The sequence below is a fragment of the Dermochelys coriacea genome, chromosome 1 (genome assembly GCF_009764565.3).
Source record: "Dermochelys coriacea isolate rDerCor1 chromosome 1, rDerCor1.pri.v4, whole genome shotgun sequence".
Taxonomy (NCBI): Eukaryota; Metazoa; Chordata; order Testudines; family Dermochelyidae; genus Dermochelys; species Dermochelys coriacea.
Window position 1 is genome coordinate 253,438,542 of NC_050068.2, and position 21,260 is coordinate 253,459,801.

The 21,260-nt window shown below is 39.1% G+C and overlaps 1 protein-coding gene across 2 annotated transcripts in view; it reads right to left on the reverse strand.

Annotated features, from left to right (window-relative positions):
* SLC41A2 (solute carrier family 41 member 2) overlaps positions 1-21,260 on the reverse strand; it is a 112,382-nt gene that overhangs the window by 18,225 nt on the left and 72,897 nt on the right. For both annotated transcript variants that reach the window (XM_043519541.1, XM_038387717.2), the window contains exons 9-10: positions 10,255-10,386; positions 8,215-8,363 (exon numbers count right to left, since the gene is read on the reverse strand). In XM_043519541.1, coding sequence (XP_043375476.1) covers positions 8,215-8,363; positions 10,255-10,386 — 281 coding nt within the window. The remainder of the gene's footprint in view (positions 1-8,214; positions 8,364-10,254; positions 10,387-21,260) is intronic.

Genomic DNA, 21,260 nt, shown 5'->3' on the forward strand with positions numbered 1-21,260 from the left:
TTAACAGTGCGATTAATCGTGATTAATTTTTTAATGGCTTGACAGACCTAATGTAAACATATCATAATGACTCCATTCCCATAAATCTTTTAAACTATATCACACAGAGAATGCATAGAACATCTGCGAGTCAGCAAGTAGCAGAAACATATAAAGTGGACTGAATAAAGTAGCAGTGGAAAAGAGTATAAAGGTATTAGAAATAAGAAAGAAAGGAACGGATGAAGACAAAATTAACAGGGGATCAGGATAGGGAAAGAAGAAACCCCATGGAAGTGTTCCGAAGACCACTGAATTTAATGGAAGCCACTGATTCTGTGGGCTTTGAATCACATCCAGGGAGGGGCGATAAACAGGAAGAGAGACATCACAATGGTGATGAAGAAGAATAAAGACAATTTGATGAGGTATTGTTGGGGGGCTATTGGTGGAAGATACAGGGGGGTTCCTGTAGAGAGATTAGTTACATTAAACCGGAGGTTCCCATCATGATCAAAGCACTGTTCTCTTTTATAATCATCTTGAAAATGTCAAGAGGTTTTTAGAGCTAGAAAAGTCATCCATTTTCATTTATTAAGCAAAATTTTAGCTTCCCAAAGGAACTATAAATAGATCCAATACGTGGCAATGATCACCATAACAGAAAAAAAGTGCAAATATTCTACAACAGATTTTTACCCTAAACCAATATAATGAATAAAGCAATAGGATATCAAACCTGCTCAGTTTAGACTGCCCATAACTGATTATTGCCCTTGGGTTCTGGCTGTCTATAGATATTCATTTGTTACCTCAGATTTAAAAAAAATCACTTTTAGCCTGTTAAAATGTAGGTCTTTCATAAAACAAGATGTATACTGATGATTTAAACACAAAGTGGAAACAACTACAAGTTTAGTAATTCAGTATGGACTAGGGGCTAGCTTGCAGATTCTTCATTGCTCAAGAGATTGTGATTTGGTTGATAACTGAAATCACAGTAATTAGCCGTGAGATTTTCCAACCTTACTATGTAGGCAAAACACTAAATCCTTGAAAAGGCTAACTGTTGAAGGAGGACAAAATATAAAAGACCCAAGGGAAAAAAAGAATTACAACAAGATTAGAGTTGATCTATGCATATCTCTAAAGAAAGGCCAGCAGAGAAGCACTGAGTTTGTAATTTCAAATTATTCTCATTACTATCAAGGTGTCTAGAGTACGTCACTGGTACGGAGCAGAAAATGAAAGGCAAGAAGCAAAATGGTTTCATGTTAAAAAAGAAGAAAACTAAGAAATGTGCAATTGCATGGGAGGCCCACTCTCTTAAGCTCCCAATAGGCAGTAAGAAAGAGCACCAGCATAACTGAGTAAGGTGGTACAGACAATTGAAGATGAAATCATACTCAAGGGACAGGGGAGAGTCATTTATATGAAAATCTGAATTCTGCTAATTAAAGCTATACAAAACCTTTCTATGTACCAGCATTATAGAAATGTGATTATATCTGGTATAACAAAAAGGGAATAAAGGAAGAGAAAAGAAACCAACAATGTAGTGGAATATTTTCATAAGGTGACTAGAAATATGGGGTTCCTGACTGTAACTTTGCGAAAGCCCCCTGAAAAATTATAGTGTGCAATAGTTGTGATTCAGCCACTAAAGAACAACAGCTGCAAAATGTCCATCATGGCCAGAGATAGATGGTGGTAAAGGGAAAATCATCCACAAAAGGAAAAACTGCAAGCTTCAGCCTCCTCTTGCTTATATCAGATTAAAAATCAGGATGGACTCAGATTCATAGATACTAAGGTCAGAAGGGACCATTCTGATCATCTAGTCCGACCTCCTGCACAGCGCAGGCCACAGAATCTCACCCACCCACTCCTACGAAAAACCCCACCTATGTCTGAGCTATTGAAGTCCTCAAATCGTGGTTTAAAGACTTCAAGGAGCACAGAAGCCTCCCTCAAGTGACCCGTGCCCCATGCTACAGAGGAAGGTGAAAAACCTCCAGGGACTCTCCAATCTGCCCTGGAGGAAAATTACTTCCCGACCCCAAATATGGCGATCAGCTAAACCCTGAGCATATGGGCAAGATTCACCAGCCACATACTACAGAAAATTCTTTCCTGGGTAACTCAGATCCCATCCATCTAATATCCCATCTCAGGGGATTAGTCCTATTTACCATGAATATTCAAAGATCAATTACTTACCAAAATCACATTATCCCATCATACCATCTCCTCCATAAACTTATCAAGTAGAATCTTAAAACCAGATAGATCTTTTGCCCCCAATGCTTCCCTTGGAAGGCTATTCCAAAACTTCACTCCTCTGATGGTTAGAAACTTTTGTCTAATTTCAAGTCTAAACTTCCTGGTGGTCAGTTTATACCCATTTGTTCTTGTGTCCACATTGGTGATGAGCTTAAATAATTCCTCTCCCTCTCCTGTATTTATCCCTCTGATATATTTATAGAGAGAAATTATATCTCCCCTCAACCTTCTTTTAGTTAGGCTAAACAAGCCAAGCTCCTTAACTCTCCTTTCATAAGACAAGTTTTCCATTCCTCGGATCATCCTAGTAGCCCTTCTCTGTACCTGCTCCAGTTTGAATTCATCCTTTTTAAACATGGGAGACCAGAACTGCACACAGTATTCTAGGTGAGGTCTCACCAGTGCCTTGTATAATGGTACTAAAACCTCCTTATCTCTACTGGAAATACCTCTCCTGATGCATCCCAAAACCGCATTAGCTTTTTTCACAGCCATATCACATTGGTAGCTCATAGTCATCCTGTGGTCAACCAATACTCCAAGGTCCTTCTCCTCTTCTGTTACTTCTAATTGACGCGTCCCCAACTTATAACTAAAATTCTTGTTATTAATCCCTAAATGCATAACCTTACACTTCTCACTATTAAAGTTCATCCTATTACTATTACTCCAGTTTACAAGGTCATCCAGATCCTCCTGTATGATATCCCGATCCTTCTCTGAATTGGCAATACCTCCTAGCTTTGTATCATCTGCAAACCTTATTAGCACACTCCCACTTTTTGTGCCAAGGTCAGTAATAAAAAGATTAAATAAGATTGGTCCCAAAACCGATCCCTGAGGAACTCCACTGGTAACCTCCCTCCAACCTGACAGTTCGCCTTTCAGTAGGACCCGTTGCAGTCTCCCCTTTAACCAATTCCTTATCCACCTTCTGATGTTCATATTGATCCCCATCTTCTCCAATTTAACTAATAATTCCCCATGTGGCACGGTATCAAATGCCTTACTGAAATCTAGGTAAATTAGATCCACTGCATTTCCTTTATCTAAAAAATCTGTTACTTTTTCAAAAAAGGAGATTAGGTTGGTTTGGCACGATCTACCTTTTGTAAAACCATGTTGTATTTTGTCCCATTTACCATTGACTTCAATGTCCTTAACTAATTTCTCCTTCAAAATTTTTTCCAGGACCTTGCATACTACAGATGTCAAACTAACTGGCCTGTAGTTACCCGGATCACTTTTTTTTTCCTTTCTTAAAAATAGGAACTATATTAGCAATTCTCCAATCATTCGGTACTATTCCTGAGTTTACAGATTCATTAAAAATTCTTGCTAATGGGCTTGCAATTTCAGGTGCCAATTCCTTTAATATTCTTGGATGAAGATTATCTGGGCCCCCCGATTTAGTCCCATTAAGCTGTTTCAGTTTTGCTTCTACCTCAGATATGGTAATATCTACCTCCATATCCTCATTCCCATTTGTCATGCTACCATTATCCCTAAGATCCTCTTTAGCCTTATTAAAGACTGAGGCAAAGTATTTGTTTAGATATTGGGCCATGCCTAGATTATCTTTAACCTCCACTTCATCCTCAGTGTTTAGCGGCCCCACTTCTTCTTTCTTAGTTTTCTTCTTATTTATATGGCTATAGAACCTTTTACTATTGGTTTTAATTCCCTTTGCAAGGTCCAACTCTACTCGACTTTTAGCCCGTCTCACTTTATCCCTACATGTTCTGACCTCAATTAGGTAGCTTTCCTTGCTGATCCCTCCCATCTTCCACTCCCTGTATGCTTTCTGCTTCTTCTTAATCACCTCTCTAAGATGCTTGCTCAACCAGCTTGGTCTACAACTCCTTCCTATGAATTTTTTCCCCTTTCTTAGGATACAGGCTTCCGATAGCTTCTGCAGTTTTGATTTAAAGTAATCCCAGGCCTCCTCTACCTTTAGATCCATAAGTTCTTCAGTCCAATCCACTTCCCTAACTAATTTCCTTAATTTTTGAAAGTCAGCCCTTTTGAAATCAAAAACTCTAGCTGCAGATTTATTTTTGTTAATCCTTCCGTTCAGTTTGAACTGAATTAGCTCATGATCACTTGAGCCAAGATTGTCCCCTACAACCATTTCTTCTATGAGGTCCTCGCTACTCACCAAAATTAAATCTAAAATGGCATCCCCTCTAGTCGGTTCAGCAACTACTTGATGAAGGAATCCATCAGCTATCGCATCTAGGAAAATCTGAGCCCTGTTATTATTACTAGCACTGGTCCTCCAGTCTATATCTGGGAAGTTGAAGTCTCCCATGATAACACAATTTCCATTAGTATTTACTTTCTTAAAAACATTAAAAAGGGCTCTATCCATATCCAAATTAGATCCCGGAGGTCTATAGCACACCCCAAGCACTATCGGAGGAGAGGCTTTACTAGTTATCTTCCCCAATGTAATTTTTGCCCAGACGGACTCTGTCTTATCCATTGCATCGCTTCTTATTTCTTTACATTCTACCTCATCATTGATATACAATGCTACTCCACCACCTTTACCTTTGTTTCTGTCTTTCCTAAACAGCACATACCCTTCAATACCTGTAGTCCAGTCATGAGTACTATTCCACCATGTTTCTGTTATCCCTATAATATCTGGTTTCACTTCCTGCACCAGTAGCTCTAGTTCCTCCATTTTGTTACCTAGGGTCCTCGCATTGGTATACAAACATCTTAATTTTTGCTGTTTGGCCTCGCTCACATTTTGTACCCTATTAGGCACAGTCATTCTACATCCAGTATAATCTATTAGACTAGTATCCACACCGCCCTCACTCCTTATATACATTCTCCTACCCACGGCTGTATCCTTTCTTACTTCATCTTCTTCCCTCTCAATGCTAAAATCTAGTGTGGAGATTACCTGGACATCTCCCAACCATCTCCCCCTAATTCCTAGTTTAAAGCTCTCTTTATCAGTTGTGCCAGCCTTGATCCTAGAAGTCTATTTCCTTCCCTACTCAGATGAAGTCCATCCCGAGAGAACTGTCCTCTGTCCATGAATGCCTCCCAGTGGCCATACATCCCAAAGCCCTCCTTATAGCACCACTGCCTAAGCCATCTGTTGACAGTCATAATCTTGTCACACCTTTGTTGCCCTTCTCTAGGAACAGGAAGGATCCCATTAAAGATCATCTGAGCCTCAATTTCCTTAAGCGTCTTCCCCAGCCTAGCATAGTCTCCCTTAATACTTTCCAGCGAGAATCTAGCCGTATCATTTGTTCCCACATGAAGGATAATTAGGGGATTCTTTCCCGCTCCCTTTAGGATCCTTTTCAACCTCAGGTCTACATCCCGTATCTTAGCATCCGGAAGACAGCACACCCTTCTATTCTCTGGATCAGCTCTAGTTACAGGCCTGTCTATTCTTCTCAATAAAGAGTCCCCGATCACATAGACCTGCCTTTTCCTGGTAACAGTGCTATTCTCCAGTATCTCCCATGTTCCCTCCGGCTGCAAGTTCTTTCCATTCCTATTTTCCCTTATAATCCTCTTCAACCCATCCTGTATCCTCCTGGAGCTCATATCTGGTGTAGTCTCCCTTGACTCTTCCCCTTTTCCTATAGGACTAGCCTCTCTTCTCTTCTTCCTTACCCTTCCACCTTCAACAAGTACCTGCTGAGCCCCTTCTTCATTTTCCAACTCTGCAAACCTATTCCTAAGCTCTATTTCTCCTTCACTAGCCCGTCTTTTCCTCTGCCTGGTTCTTTTAGTCACATGCTTCCACTGACCACTTTCCTCACCCAGTCTCCCCTCAAAATTCCCCAGCCCTGCTTCCATCCGTGAGTCTGAGCTTTTCCCTTCAGATACCTCATATCTTTGCTCCATCATCTGCTCAAACCCCTTCCTAAACTCAACCAGACTTTCCACCTGCATCTCCAAACCTCGGATCTTTTCCTCCATCAGCTCTATCAGACGGCATTTCATGCAGACAAAACTCTTACCAGGTCTCTCCTCCAGGATCATGTACATACCACAGCTTCCACATCCAGTCATCCTCAATGTGTCTTCCACTACAGGAGTCACTCCCACAGCTGCCTCCGTATCTGTCATCGCCTTCCCACCTAAATCCTGTTAATCTAGGAAACACAAGCCACACCAAAAAGACCACCCCCGCCCCAGCAAAAGCAAACCCCAAACAAGCACCACAATACAAACTCCCCTTTCAAACTCCCACTCAAACTCCCCTGTTTACAGCTCTGTTTGCTAGCTCCTGTGCCGCTGCCTGACTGGCTAGCTACCTTTATAGGGCCTCTAGTCAGAAAAGCCCCGCCCCCTAATCAGGGCTCAGCTTCTCTCCCAGCACAAAGCCCCTACAGGGTGACTCTACTGATATCAGTGGAATATTACTACTGTAAAACTGGCATAAGTGAAAGGTGAATCAGGCCTTTCAATTTTCTTGCATTTTTGAAAATGACTTTAAATGTATACTTATGCTGATGTCAAGATTTTTCTACCATGCCATTCTAAAAAGCCCTGCCTCTTCTTAGCATCTGCAGGTAGCAGCAAGAGAAACCTGAGACTTTCCAAAATGCCAATTCAGAACTGAGGGAAATGATAGCAACTATGCCAATACTATATTAATATAATTATAACAGAAAAATATAAAATCAATTTCTTCCAGCAGTTCTTGACATATCTATTGCTTTGAGTGAAATCTGCATCAGGACAATGTAACTTAAGTCCATGAGAAGGGGATGGAGAAGGAGAAATTAAATAAATCAAAGTGATATAATGGGAAAGAACAAGAAGTATGAAGGAAAAGAGTTAAAAATAATGGAATGGCACAGTTATATGCAAGGCCTTGAGTTTTCCAATTGTATACTAGGTGAAAAAATGCGGTTCTCATATAAAATTCAAATGCTAGCAGTTTGCAAAATCCATCTTTTTATCACCAATTTCTAACTTCAGCATTCCAAAAAAATGAGTACATTTAAAATACACAATCCAGGTGATTTTTTTTACCTATTTACAATTAAACTGAAACACCACCACTCCATTAAACACAGAAAAACAGAGTTCAGAACACTGAATTATAGTTTTTTATGTAAGAGATTTGTGGACTATGATGATGTTAGTTTTAAAGATAACTTGGTAATAGTTATTTTAGAAGTAAGACCTATACTCCACATATGGATCTTTCAAGTATGTCCTTCATTTTTCTTTTTAAATATAACTAAATGTTTTATTCAGCTCAGCAAAGTTTTAACTAAAACGTGACTGTAAATAAAACAATTAAATATATAAGCTGATTTCTTTATTTGGAGTGACTTCAGCTTACGCTATGACTATTTCAAAGGCTCCTTTCAACTGCTGATATTGCTCGGGCTAGAGACTTAAATAAAGCCAGCAAAAGTGATGCAAAAATATTTAATAAAAACAATGGACGCACTTAATTATTATTCTGGTTACTGCTAAACTGACTTCACCTTTAATGAGTGTTTAAGAGATGCACACAAGCATATAGGTAAGACTGTTACGTCTGTGGGTTATGTTAACCAAGACTGTGATCCATTTTATTTGAATGAAACCAAGATGAGAGATTTTTTTAGGAATTTTTCTTGGCCTACTTTCTATTAATAAAGGCCATATTCCTTTCCCATTGTTTAACATGATGCTTACTGGCTTTAATGGTGCTGACACATGAGGAACAGAGAAAAAGCACATTTACTTGGGAAAATGATACAGTGAGGTGTCTGATGAGAAACACCCAAAATGCAGTTGTAGAAGCTGTTGGGTATGTGTGAGAATAATTTATTACAAAGAGGGTGTGTGCTGATAACCCATAACATGGACACACATTCCCTATTGCTTCTACTCTTTACATATCTAAAAGCAAGTATCAAACATGGTATTCTCTGAGAACTAAAACATACTATACCCATTTTTTATTCTTACCTGTAGCAGGGCTGCAAACAAATATACTGCTATAAAAATTGGAGTCAAAGAGGTATGACCACTTTTCATTAAATGGATGGTGTACACGAAAATTAAATGCCCAGGAATCACCAAAAGGAGAAGAACTTGGGCTGATTTGTTATTTATTCCTGTAATACAAAAAAAATGCAGTTTAGCCCTTTGAAAGCTGGAAAATATTTTTATCAATAATAGAAGGGGTGCAAATTGTACCCTTCTGATAGGGCATGCATGATTTTCACCATCAAATTCCCTCAGAGTTTCTTCTATGTTTAGTGTCTGCCAGGGGATCAACAGGACCCCTGCCAGCAGAGGCTGCTGACGGTCTGCTCTGAATCAGACCATCCCCTGGCCACCTTGATTGGGTTCCTTACCTAAACATTACCATCCACTTTTAATTGCAGTAGGCCCCTATATGTTCCCTCAGTAGAGGCAAAGTTTTGGCTACCTTTACCTTCTACATAAGTCCCTCAGAGGGCTTTTTATATTGCTAAGCAGTAACTTCACATTCACCTATTTTTTATTTATTAGTTAGAAGTACATTTAATAAATATCAAAGAGCAACAGAAGCTACTCAAAAATCAACTCTTGCCAAAAGCTATCACACATTTACAAATGGTACCTTCTGTTCTACATTTAAGGAAAAACTGTGGAAGTCAGAGCAACCATGGTGTGGTTGACAACAACATGAGTCGAAACTTCCCATTACAGTATCATCACCTGGATGGAATAAAACCATTATGATTTAGGCTAACAATGTGAAGCAGGAAATAAAAAATTCTCAGCATCTGGGTAAAGTTTCAACTACAACACTATCTGCTGGTTTATAGAACAGCACTAGATAGCTGAAGGATACTTTTCCCAATTAGTAGTAAAGAGGGTGGAGAGAGTCGGGAAACAAAACAAGTTCTGGGAGAATCAAGTCTTTGCCTTAATATGATTCAACTCCTACAGGATAGGCTGACATATTACAGAATTTACACTTGAATGAAGAATGAAATTTCTTATTAGCCAAGCAAAGCAAGGCTCTACACTCAACTTGATGGCATTTCTTTGCTTCTCTGTACATAAGGTGAGAATACCACATCTGATCATTTCCAAAATTTCAGGGAGCGGACAGAACCTTATTGATTTTTGGGGAAAACTGGAAAACCAGAAAATCGCAGCTTAGAGGAAAGTCAGACTACCTGGTGCTGCGGGCAACGGAGTCTCTGCTGCTGCCTACACATATCAGAGGCAACAGCATAACTTGCTGTATGGGGAGACTGAGTAGCTAGGAGGCTAAGAGACATGAAAGCCTGGGAGGAAGGGTTTTTTGGGGGGTAAGAGGGGAAGGTGGGGACTAGGGTATGGAGGGGGAAGCAGACACCTGAAGGCCAGTGGGTGGGTGATGAAGTGAAGTGGAGTTGGGAATGGGAGGGAAGCAAGCATTCTAGAGGGGAGCAGTGGTCATGGTGAGGAAGCAGGGATCAGGAAGTGGGAGTGGTGGTGATAAAGAAGGAAGGACCCAGAGAAGAGGGCGAAGTCCAAGAGAGTCAGTGGGTGGGTTTGGGAAGAGAAAGCAAAGACTATTTATAATGAACCCAGTATTTAATCAGCACACTCTCCACAAATACTGGAAAGAGAAGGACACTGTGTGCATGTGTGTTGATTCCTAGCCAGGACTTGACAGCGAGGGTAAATGGGGTGTTGGTCGGGAACGGGAGTAAACTTCTGAGGTTGGATGGGAGAGATAAGTTAATGAGTTACTGGAAGATAAAATGACAAAGCAGCTCTGAGTGCAGCAGTTTGGGTAATGTCTTTAACCCCTCCTGACTTCCATCTCTGCCCCTCAAACTCGGTTACACTTCTCCCACTGTTCTCGCCCAATTGTTACAGATAGAGGAATCTTTCATTACTGTCTACCTATCACAGCAACAGCTGAATATGGTGCCTACTTTCATTGGGTGTACAGGTTGGTCTACAGAAGCAAAAAAGAATGCAACAATCTAGTTGCAACAATTAACAACCACCTACACATACCTGTACCATAATAGGTTCTGCATGGGTAATAGCAACCCTTTGCTTCTTCTGGCAACTCTCCAGGAATGCTGTGTAAATGGAGGTAGGTAGAAATTCTGCTAGCTTGAATTGCTACTAAATTACCACCAATACCTGAAACAGAAAAAGAAATGACATCTTTCACTGATTCTTCTCAGACAGAACAATTTATCAAACTTATCAACTGCTATTACACCCATCACACAGGATACAAAGGTCAAAAGGTGAAAACATCTTCACCATGGAAATTTATGATTCTGCTTCCACTCAGGCCAACACTAAACACAATGTGACTGGAAGACTCAGAATAAAATTGAACTCAGCTTTTGTCCAGATTTGATTTTCATGGAGTCATAGATTTTTAAGGTCAGAAGGGACCAATATGATCATATAGTCTGACCTCTTGCACAACATAGGCCCTAGAACCTCAGCCAGTAATTCCCATATCAAGCCCATAACTTCAGTTTAAGCTATAGCACATCTGTTTAAAAAGATATCCGGTCTTCATTTAAAGACTAAATTACTTTTGGAACAAATGCAAGAGAGCCATGATACCCTTAGAAGCATGAAGAGGACTGCACGCTGGTGAGGCAGTTTAATAGTTGCAGAATTCTATGGTCAGAGAATTCTTACTATTCATCTGCTGGAGGCCTGGATTCAAGAATTTTAAATCCATAATTGTCTTTGAAAATCAGGTATAGGTAAATAGAGAAGTTTTCACCTGTTTTTATATTATCCATCTTTATATTAAATTTTTCCAAATTATCTAATTTTTCATCACTTTTTCCCTTAAGGAATGAAAGTTTGACTTTATAAATATATTCATGTATTGGACAATAGAGTAGAATGTACCACTTTAAACCATCAAAGATCACTCCACTCAGGATAATAACTAAAAATGAGGGAGGGGGCAGAGAGTTTGATTCCAACAGCAGACAGCGGATGAGAGTGGTATTTATTGTGGAGGCTCTGGACAATAGTTAAAGAGCTAAGGACACTATAAAGGGAAAAATATGAGAAAAACCTCGTATTTAAAAAACACTTAATCTAATCTAGGACCACACACCCCAGATGTCTTAAGCATAATCAGATGGTTACTGCATAGCTTTGCTACTGGGCAGAAGTTAAGGTTGTCTGGCTGCATTAACTGTGCATATCTGTACTTTAACATGTTTGGAATTCTTTTAAGTGAAATCTTAATGCTGAATTTCCAGTACTTGGTTTAGAGATGAAGACAACATCTCTAAATTTTTTCACCCTTAAGATATAAGTTCTTTCAGATGTAACTATTTTAATGTAGTTATTTTTGTCATGGAATACTGTTAGGATATCAATACTGAACCCAGACTCTTGAGGTCCTTCGACAGCATACTTAGCTGTTGAACCATGACAGAGCACTTAACCACTACCCCGGACCAACAGCCTTAGTCCTAAAGGCCTACAGAGCCACAGCAACCAAACACCAGGCCTCTGATTGGATGGACAGGCAGTCCTCTCATTGGGAGCCTGGATTATACAAAGGCCCCAAGAGGAAGAGGAAGAGGAAGCTGTTTGAGCAACAAACCATTGCCTGCTCACTGCTGCCTAGATTGCCTCATCTGACCCTGCCTTGCTGCCTCACCCAGTCTTGTCTGATGCCACTTTGTTGCCATGCTGCCTTACCCTACCTTGCTTCTGTAGCCTGCTAACCCAGTCCCTTGGATTGGATCTTCCAGTTACTGACCCCTGCGAGAACTCCAACCATTGCCCCGTACTGCCTCTGATACCAATCAACCTCTTGGCTAACCGACCACCCGCACACACTTTACTTCTTTGGACTGGCCCATGGCTCACCTCTGTAAAATTATTCTGAACTTAATTATATTAGTAGTATTTTGCCAAAATATTTTAAAATAGAACACATTTGAAGTTAAGCCACTATATATATGAATAGTGTACAGTGTATATATTTTGACAGTATAAAACAAAGTCGCTGCACCATACCAGTATAATGCCACATGTCTATGCAACAGTTCTGGTGTTAATAAACCACAAAAGCGTAGCCTCAAAATGGTAAATAGTTTTTAAAAAGAAGTATTCTGAAATAAATCTATGGAAATAAGAGTCATAGGAAAGAAAATGACTTCTTCTGAAATTAAATAAAGAACCTCAAAATGTTTGGATAGCATTCAAAACTAAGATGTTTCTTTGAAGCTCTAGATTCAAATAATAGTTTGTAAACAAACGACAAAAAATGTAGATAATTTTCACAATTCTGATAGGAAGATAGACGTTATGTCAGGATAGAGATAGAAAGGACAAGACACAACAGAAAACTGAGCTGCAATTAGTCAGTCAATCAGAAATGTTCTTATTTCCCCAATTCCAAATTTCTGTTAACGGGATTCCATAAGGACACATCCAAAGTGAGGTAGGGTTGTTGTTTTTTTGTTTTGTTTTTCAATCAGGCTATTACTGCTGAATCCACTTGGAAGGAGACAAACTATTTCTGTAGGGAATCTGTAGAGCTTCTGAGCAGACTTAGGAGTTTGATCTCTAGAGTTAGGCCAGTTCCATAATCTGGTGAGCAGAGGAGTAAATAAAAAAAGTTATTCCCTTGTCTGCCCTCATCCAGGAACAAGAAAAGCCCTGCAAAATTCTTCTTTTCTTACCTTCATGTTTCATTACAAAGAAAAACGTTTCTTGCAATGTAATTCCAAATTTATGGAGAAATCCTTCATGGAGTCCCTGAGGCTTAAAATCCCATCTCAGAGCTTGAGGCTATTTCCCCCTTTTTGGAGGAGCCAGCAGAAATCAAGGGGTGAAAAAGAAAATGAGAACCTGAAGAGAATTAGATCTTTAGAGGCTAAAGATGTTGCTGTAGAGGTCTTAAGGGCTGAAGAAAAGCTTATCTCTGGAGACCACGTGAAAAGCTGGGAAACCCTTCGGGAATATTTATAGACACCTTTTTAGTGGTAACAGGAGAGGAACATCTGAAGACAGTGTGTGTTCGGAGAGGCTGCATAAGACTTCAAAATCTCCTCCCCTCCCAGTCATCTTGAAGATTGCTGTGAATAAAAATCTAAGCTAGCCTTTGAAAGGCAGTTCTATCTTGCTGCTTCTAGAGATGTAACATCCAGGGTGACACAGGAAATGGATATAAATAATTTCCTGAAAGGTATAAAAATCTTGCATTGTGATTGATTGCTTCTTGCGTCAACAAATTTATTATGAAGAAAGAATAATAGAGGGTCTGAAGCTCTGTCCCTAATTAATAACAATGGAAAATGAGAAAGGCCAAGGTCAATATTGAGGAAAACAACTTTCTGCCTCTTTGGAAGGCTAATACACAACTGACTAGGGGACAGACATGCAGACTGGTCTGTGAAATGTGGTCTAAGATGTTAAGCCATCTTTCAAAGGCTATTTATCATCATCATCATCATCAAGTGTCTTTGCATCCTCCATGAGCCATGTCTTAGAGGAAAACAGAAAATTGGTTTGAAAGAGGAAATAGTGGCCTTTGATTAAGGGAAACCTGGTAGAGACCCTGTTTTGATTTATTTTTTGCCTTCCTCTGCAGCATGGGGCTTGACTCACTTGCTAGTTTGAACTAGAGTAAATAGTGAATTCTCTGTAACTTGAAGTCTTTAAATCAAGATTTGATAACTTCAGTAACTCAGCCAGAGATTATGAGCCCATTACAGGAGTGAGTGGGTAAGCTTCTGTGGCCAGCAATGTGTAGGTCAGACTAGATGATCATGATGGTCCCTTCTGGCCTTAAAGTCTATGAGTCTATAAATTGACACAGTCCCCCAGGACAATGAAAAGAGCAAAGAAATGATATCCAGTTATCAAGGAAAGCTGACAGTATGGCCAAAGTGGTTAGACAGAGACTGTTTTCAAAAAAGTAAGATGTTCACTTTTCTGTTTTTTTCTGAAAGTAAGCTGAGAATGTCTTATCTTGTTAGCTTCTGAGAAATGCAAAACTAGATGTTAAAGTAATTCTTTAATACTATTTTCTCTGTTTTTAAATAAATCTTGCTAAGATGACTGATATATAGTTAATTTTATGCAGAGAACTCTGTAAACTCTAAGGAGAAGTACTGAAGAAGTTTCTGGAACCTACACACCACCTCCTCAGTCTTGATCAAGGGACCTGGACAAAGGTGTCCTATCCCAGCGGCTTGTGTTGTCATTAGGCTTCTTCAGGCAAACACAAGGGGAGAAGCTGATGGACCAAACAGGACATGAGAGGTGGGGTTTTGGTCACAAAGTCTTTCCATTTGTCTGGTGATCATCAAGTCATATTTATCAGTTTTGAAAATATTTCAGATTTAATTATCTACATTCTCATCAGCTACAGAGTTAAGAATTTTAAAGTTATTCATACCTTAAGAGTATCATTGCCAAATGGAAAGGTATTTTTCTGGAGTAATATTCAATTTGTTTCTTCTCATAGCTGCCTTTTTTTTTTTTAAACCATGCCCATGAAATTACTCAGGCAGTACCAGACTAATTACATCACTGAGGGTAGCAGAAAACCATTAAAAGATACAATTGTGTAGATTAACAACATTAGAAAAACAACAGGTTGTCAATTCACCAAATTACTGGTGTGAATCCTTAGCTTTAGAATGGACTCGTTTTTAGTGCCTGGGGCTGTAAAAGCCCTGTAATTGATAGCATTAAGAAATTATCTGCAGGCATGCCTATGGACTGTTTCAAAGCACAAATTTATTTTTATTTTAAATCAGAAATATGTTTCCTGAAAAAAAATTATTGCTCTCATCATGCTATAGCCTTCTGGTTATTATAAAGACTAATTTTGCTAGTTTCTTTTAGTCACATGGGGACCATAATATATAATGACATTTTCTTTGAAAGTAAAAATCTTAAAAATTGACTTGTATTCCTCACAGCAAAGCAGATCTGCTTAACTTCTGCGTAAGAATACTATATTGTCAGTAAGGATAACAGAAGTTAAGCTCTCTAGTAGACAAGGATGCCAACCTTGACTTCATTATTAAAAAGTATCAAAAAAACCTGTCACTTCACTGAACCAATCTAGAGTTAAAAGACAGCCCTTTTCCTTAGGATAAATATTTCTACAGAACAGTTATCAACCCTGTTCATTGTCATTTAACAAACACTCTCAACACATAAGACCCTGTCCATGGTACAGCCAAAATCAAGCCAGTTATCTCTGTGAATATGGTGGCTAACATAATTTCATTGTCTAGTACTGGAAATAATTTTTTCTGAGAACTGTGTTAAAGGAGCTTTGCTACAGACTTTACTGAGTTAGTCTGTTAGCTTGGCTATGTAACATGGATATAACATTTCTCAAAGAAAAAACACCTGTCCTAATTTATCATGGAAACAATGTTATGTCCTAGCTATGCTATGGCTACGCTTGTTAATAGCATAGTTCTAAGTATTTGAAGTGTTTTAAGTATACTTGACATGTGTTGTACTGATATATATTTGCCCATCTTCAGATTCACTGTATTTGACTACAAAAAAATAAGTTGCTCTACAGAACATTAGAGAGAGAGAGAGAGAGAGAGAGAGAGAGAGAGTGTGTGTGTGTGTGAGACAGAGAGAGAGAGAATTATATATTTTTACATCAACCCATCATCTTCATTTTATTGTGCACATGCACAGTCAGAGATTATGTTAAAAGAATATTAAGATTGTGAAGTCAAGCACTCAGTCAGACCCAAGTTGCTCTCCCCCACCCCCCGGTCCAATTTGTCTCTCACCCTTCTAGTCATTTCTCCCATTTGTCTGCCCCCTGTCACTGGCTCCTTGTCCCAGTCTCCTTGCCCAGCTAGTTCAAGTTCTTCCCAGGTGCCACAGCTTCTCATCAGATTTGCTTTTTCCCTCCTACCCACGTTACTGATTCCCAATTATAGGCTGCTTGCCTAGCAAGTCCAAATTCCCTGAGCTCCTCCTTCAATCTCAATTTAACCCTCCACACCAACTGCTTCCCAGTTCCCCCCCCCCAGCCATCTTGCCCAACCAGTTCCTGTCTCCCAGTCCCAAACCCTCAGGTCCCAGTCACAGTTTTTCCTCCCCTTCTGTCTCGCAGCCTCCACTCTCAGTCTTCCCCCATCCCCAACCACTGTGGCTCCTTCTCCCAATCTACTCCTTCCTCTTCCCTCACCCAGGTCTGGCTCTTGGCTCCCTGTATCTGAGTCAGGCACCTTCTTCTTCCATGCTGCCTGAGCACCAGCTGCAGGGAGTGGGGTGGCGATATTGAGAACACAAGGGAGATAGTCTCTCTGCTTTCTCTCCGTTCTGGTGTCCAGTTCCACCCCAGCCCACAGCAGCCAAGAGCTGGAAGTTCAGGGAAAGTCCTGCTTAGCCTCTGTACCCTAGGAATGGACACACTCAGTTGCTGTATGGAGATGGTGCATGCACAGTCCACATACACAAGACCTGAGAAATACTGGTGCATGCTCAGTGTGAATGGAATTTTTCAAGATTTTAGCCATGCAGGTCTAAAGGCTCTACTTAGCATGTGCAAAGTTTTCAAAGGCTTCTTGGAACAGCTGGGCAGATTTCCATAGGAAGAGCAAAAGGTACATACCTGACACAAACATCACCCCTCTGCCAAATTTCAAATCCCTTCTCTAAAGTATGGAGATCTAGAACTTCCCAATAGCAGTTTTAAAATATATTTATTATATATTCCCCCTTGCCCCCAATGTATTCTCTGAAATGACTGAACTGTTTTGGCTGAAACTTTCCAAAAACTTTGAAGCCAGAGACAGACACCTGGCATGGAACGTTTCAGCTGAAATGGTTTACATTTGGCAATGTTGTAAACAGCTGAAAACAGAGTATTATAAAGGGAAGAGTTGGGTAACTTAATGTATATACCTCCCTCCTTCAAGGGTCTGATCCTACAAGCTATGGAGCACCACCTGCAAGTCAATGGGAGTTGAGGCCATTTAGCAATTCACAGAAGACATTCAGCATAGTGTAGAATCTGACTCCACCTGTATAAAGATGTTCAATATTTTTAAAAAGTTTCCAGTTGTGTGCACATCTTCCCAACCCAATATGTCTAATCAAATGCTGATGACTTTTGCTATATCAAGGCTGCAATAACTTTTTAATCTAAAATTTGAGAAATAAGTTATACGTACATTGTTACGATGAATCCCAAGAGCAGATAATTTTTATATACACATACTAAAACATATACCTATTATAGGCAGAGCTGGTATGCATTATGATACAGTCTTTAACATGATCACATACTATTTCTTCTATAGGCCCCTCCCTGCCTCATTCAGTGCACAGGATGAATTGTGTTCACCAACTGAGCAACTATTCGATATTTCATTTTATTCTCATTGTCCAATGTGTGCCCCATATCTTATTTACAGGACATTATTCAAAACCTTAAATGTATACAACATTATTAATTTCCTCATGGGCTTTTCTAAGGTACTCATCACTATAGTATCTGAATGCCTAACAAACATTCATGAATTTATTTTCGCAACACCCCTGTGAGGTGAGGTAGTTGTGTTATTCCCATTTTACAGATGGCACAGAAAGATTAAGGTGAAGAATGTCCAGTAATTTTGGATGCCTAATTTGAGCCACCTATGATCACATTTTTCACAGTACTTAGCATGATATAGTAATTAATATGTTCAAAGCATAGCTCCCATTGACTTCAGTTTCAGCTGTGAATGCTCAGGACTTCTGCAGATCAGACTCCAGGGTCTCCAGTTGGATACCCAGAAAAAATAAAAGGTACACACAATTAATGGCAACCAATGGAAAGTCTAGTTCAAATGCCTTGCCCAGGTGCTCGGGCTCCAGTCCAAGCCCTAGAACCCTCTCACCTCACAAGGTTCCAGAGCTCGGGCTCCAGCCAAAGCCTGAAAGTCTACACAGCAATGAAACAGTGCCGGAGACCTGGCTCTGCAAGCTTAAGTTGGCTGGCACAGATCAGCCACAGGCTTTTCTTTGCTGGATAGACCTACCCTGAGAACACAAGAGAGCCTACCCTCTCTCATTTGTGGCACCTAGTGCTACAGTGGCCCCCAGTATCCTAGAGAAGAAACTGCAAGGAAAAATTTGCTCGGCCCCTGCAGGCCTGGGATGGAACATGCCAGGTCATTTTGTGGACACAGCACATTTGCAGTCTGGTCAGCTTATAGGAGCTGTATGGGGATGAGGCATGCTCAATGCAGATGAAGCCTTCGGAATGTTTAGCTGCAGAACTTTAACAAATCTTAATAGAACATGTATTGAGATTTTCAGAGGGTTACTAATTTGACCAAATTTGAGCAGATTTTAAACAGGGACAGCAAAAGGCACATCTCTGACATTCAAACAACTCCCTCATCAAATGCTGAGTCCATGCACCACTGCATGGAGGTACTAGAGCTCAGCGAAATCACTGTAAAAAATTTCTAATACGGCCAAAAAAAAAAAAAAAGTACTTTCCTTGCTTCAGAAATGGGCAAACCATTTTAGCGGAAACTTTCCAAAACAGATAAGCCTAAAGCAGACACCTGGCAAGGAAAACTTCAGCCTAATGGCTAAAATTGGGCAAAGTTACAGGCAACTGAAAACAGAGTCTTATAATAGGAAGCATTAGTCAACCTTAACTACTGGTGTACCTATCAGCTCTGCCTATAATATCAGTTAGTAGCATTAGGCATACTGAATATAAGTAATGTACAATTCACCCCAACTTTTCTCCTTCTAGAAGCAACCCAATATTTATGATACTTAGATGAACAATATTTTAGATTTTCAATACTATCTATGAACATTTCTGAGCTAAGAGTTAATCAATCCCAAGGTATGAGAGGTATTATAGTCATACCTACTATATAGTTTGTGCAACAGGCCAAAGATTAAATGAAGTCAACACAATAAGGAGAGAACCAATTCAACACAATTCTCCAATGAAATGTGATTTTGGGTATAAAATATTATAAAGATAATATATACAGGATCTGAGGAGATTCTGATCTCTGAGCAGTGATTTTAATCAGCACAATCCACAGTTCCAAACAATGAATTGTGCTGATTAGTCCAGCTGGCATTCAGCCAAATAGTCTGATTTCTCATGCAGTTTTTATAATAAAAATAACCATCAAGGACACAAAGAGGAGAAAAATATTCTCAATTACAATAGTCAATGCAGCTCCACTACTCTAGAACAAGGGACACCACTAACAAAATACAACCAAATTATTTCTCCAAAACTTCAAATTGAAATGCTGCCATGGAGATCTGATCACTGATTTCATAAACTTACATTTTATAGAACTGAAGTGCTTAGATTAGCTCCCTTATTATCTTAGTACCTACATGCATTGTCCTTTCTTACAAATTTCTTGTCTTCAGAGATGCATGTTGTATGCATTTGTATTAAAAGTTACATGTTTTGGGGGAAATAGGCAGAATTAGATAAACTATTAGGTTCTCCTATACAGCTGTCTTTCCAGAAACAATTTTGAGCCAACATTGTATGAGCAAGTTATTACTTTTTTATAGGAACAATATATATTTGTTTTGGCTAACGCTTGTAGCCAGGAAAATAATGTATTTTAAAAATTGGTTCATTTTACTAAAATTGTGAGAATATTTTGGATATAACTAACAAATTATGATGTGGAAACTAATAAATCCTGAAATAATCTTGTAAAAAAGACTTTTAGAAAACTCAAAACAGCACAGAGCATACACCATTTTACTTGTACAAGGTAACAACTAAGAAAAAGTAAGAACTATCACCCAAAATATGTCAGAATTAAATATCCATAAACAGGATCCTCAACCTCTGTATATGCCAAAATAAAGATTGAACTATGCACTTACGCATACAGAATAGGTGCCATTCTGAGACCAATACACTTTCTTCCACTTGAGGATGCAAAATAGTCCACTCCCTGCCCAACCAAGTCTCTCCGCTACCATACAAACTTATGAATATATTTTCTTTCTGATTTATAGTGGCATCAGATTTCATTGTTGAATAGTCTGAGGCTACCTAATAGCCAAAGCACTGTTGTGTTGTCTGAGAGCTCCATGCTCAGTTACTCTATTTTAGAGCAATATATGTATTTATTAAGACACTTTACTCTTCTAATGGGGAATATTTTGCATTTTTAAAATGGGGAATGATTGCAGGGGATTTTCGTCATATATCCTCCACAAATACACATCACCACCATCCCACCTGAAAACAAGTGCTTCTGTTCATAATAGGCAATGGCCATTTACAAAGTATTTGTGGAAAAACAGAAGGTCTGTTGTTCAACTTACCATACTAATATGAAAGAAAATATATATTTATGGCATATATGTGATCTTAGTTTTCATCTCCTTGACAATAGAAATACAATTACAGTTTTGTATTAAAGTTCTCATATTGATTTCTGCAAACCTTTTCCCAGTCACTTTGATCCCTACTTAAATTTTCTCCCCAGATATCTGACCATCTTATAATAAAAAAAACAGCTAATGAGCAGAACAAGTTAGTGGCATATACAAAGTATAGCTCTGTTTTATTATTAAAGAGTATGGTTTTATGCCATCTGGATAGTAAGGTTTTATTATCTAACCCTGCAAAGCATTTGTGATTTGCAGGAATTTCCAGATTTTGTAAAAACATTTGCATAACGCAGAAAATGGACAAAATATCTACATATACACTGCTGTTATGTCTAAAACATTTCTAAACCTCATCTATTTCTAAAACACTAGATTATGTTTTGTTTGAGAATTATACCAAAACCTAAACATAAAGTAGCTATTTCCATTAGCTGCACTTTATTTCGTGTCTGCAGCACAGTCTGAAGCAAATTGTTCAGATCATTGTTATCTTCCTTATATTATTATAATTATATTATTTTTGGCAAATACTTATAATGAGGTACCAGGGTTACCAGCCCTTGAAAGCTGGTAAGGAAATCCTTCAGGGTCAGCATTACTACATTCAGAGGGATTTTGTGGGAAAAATCTCG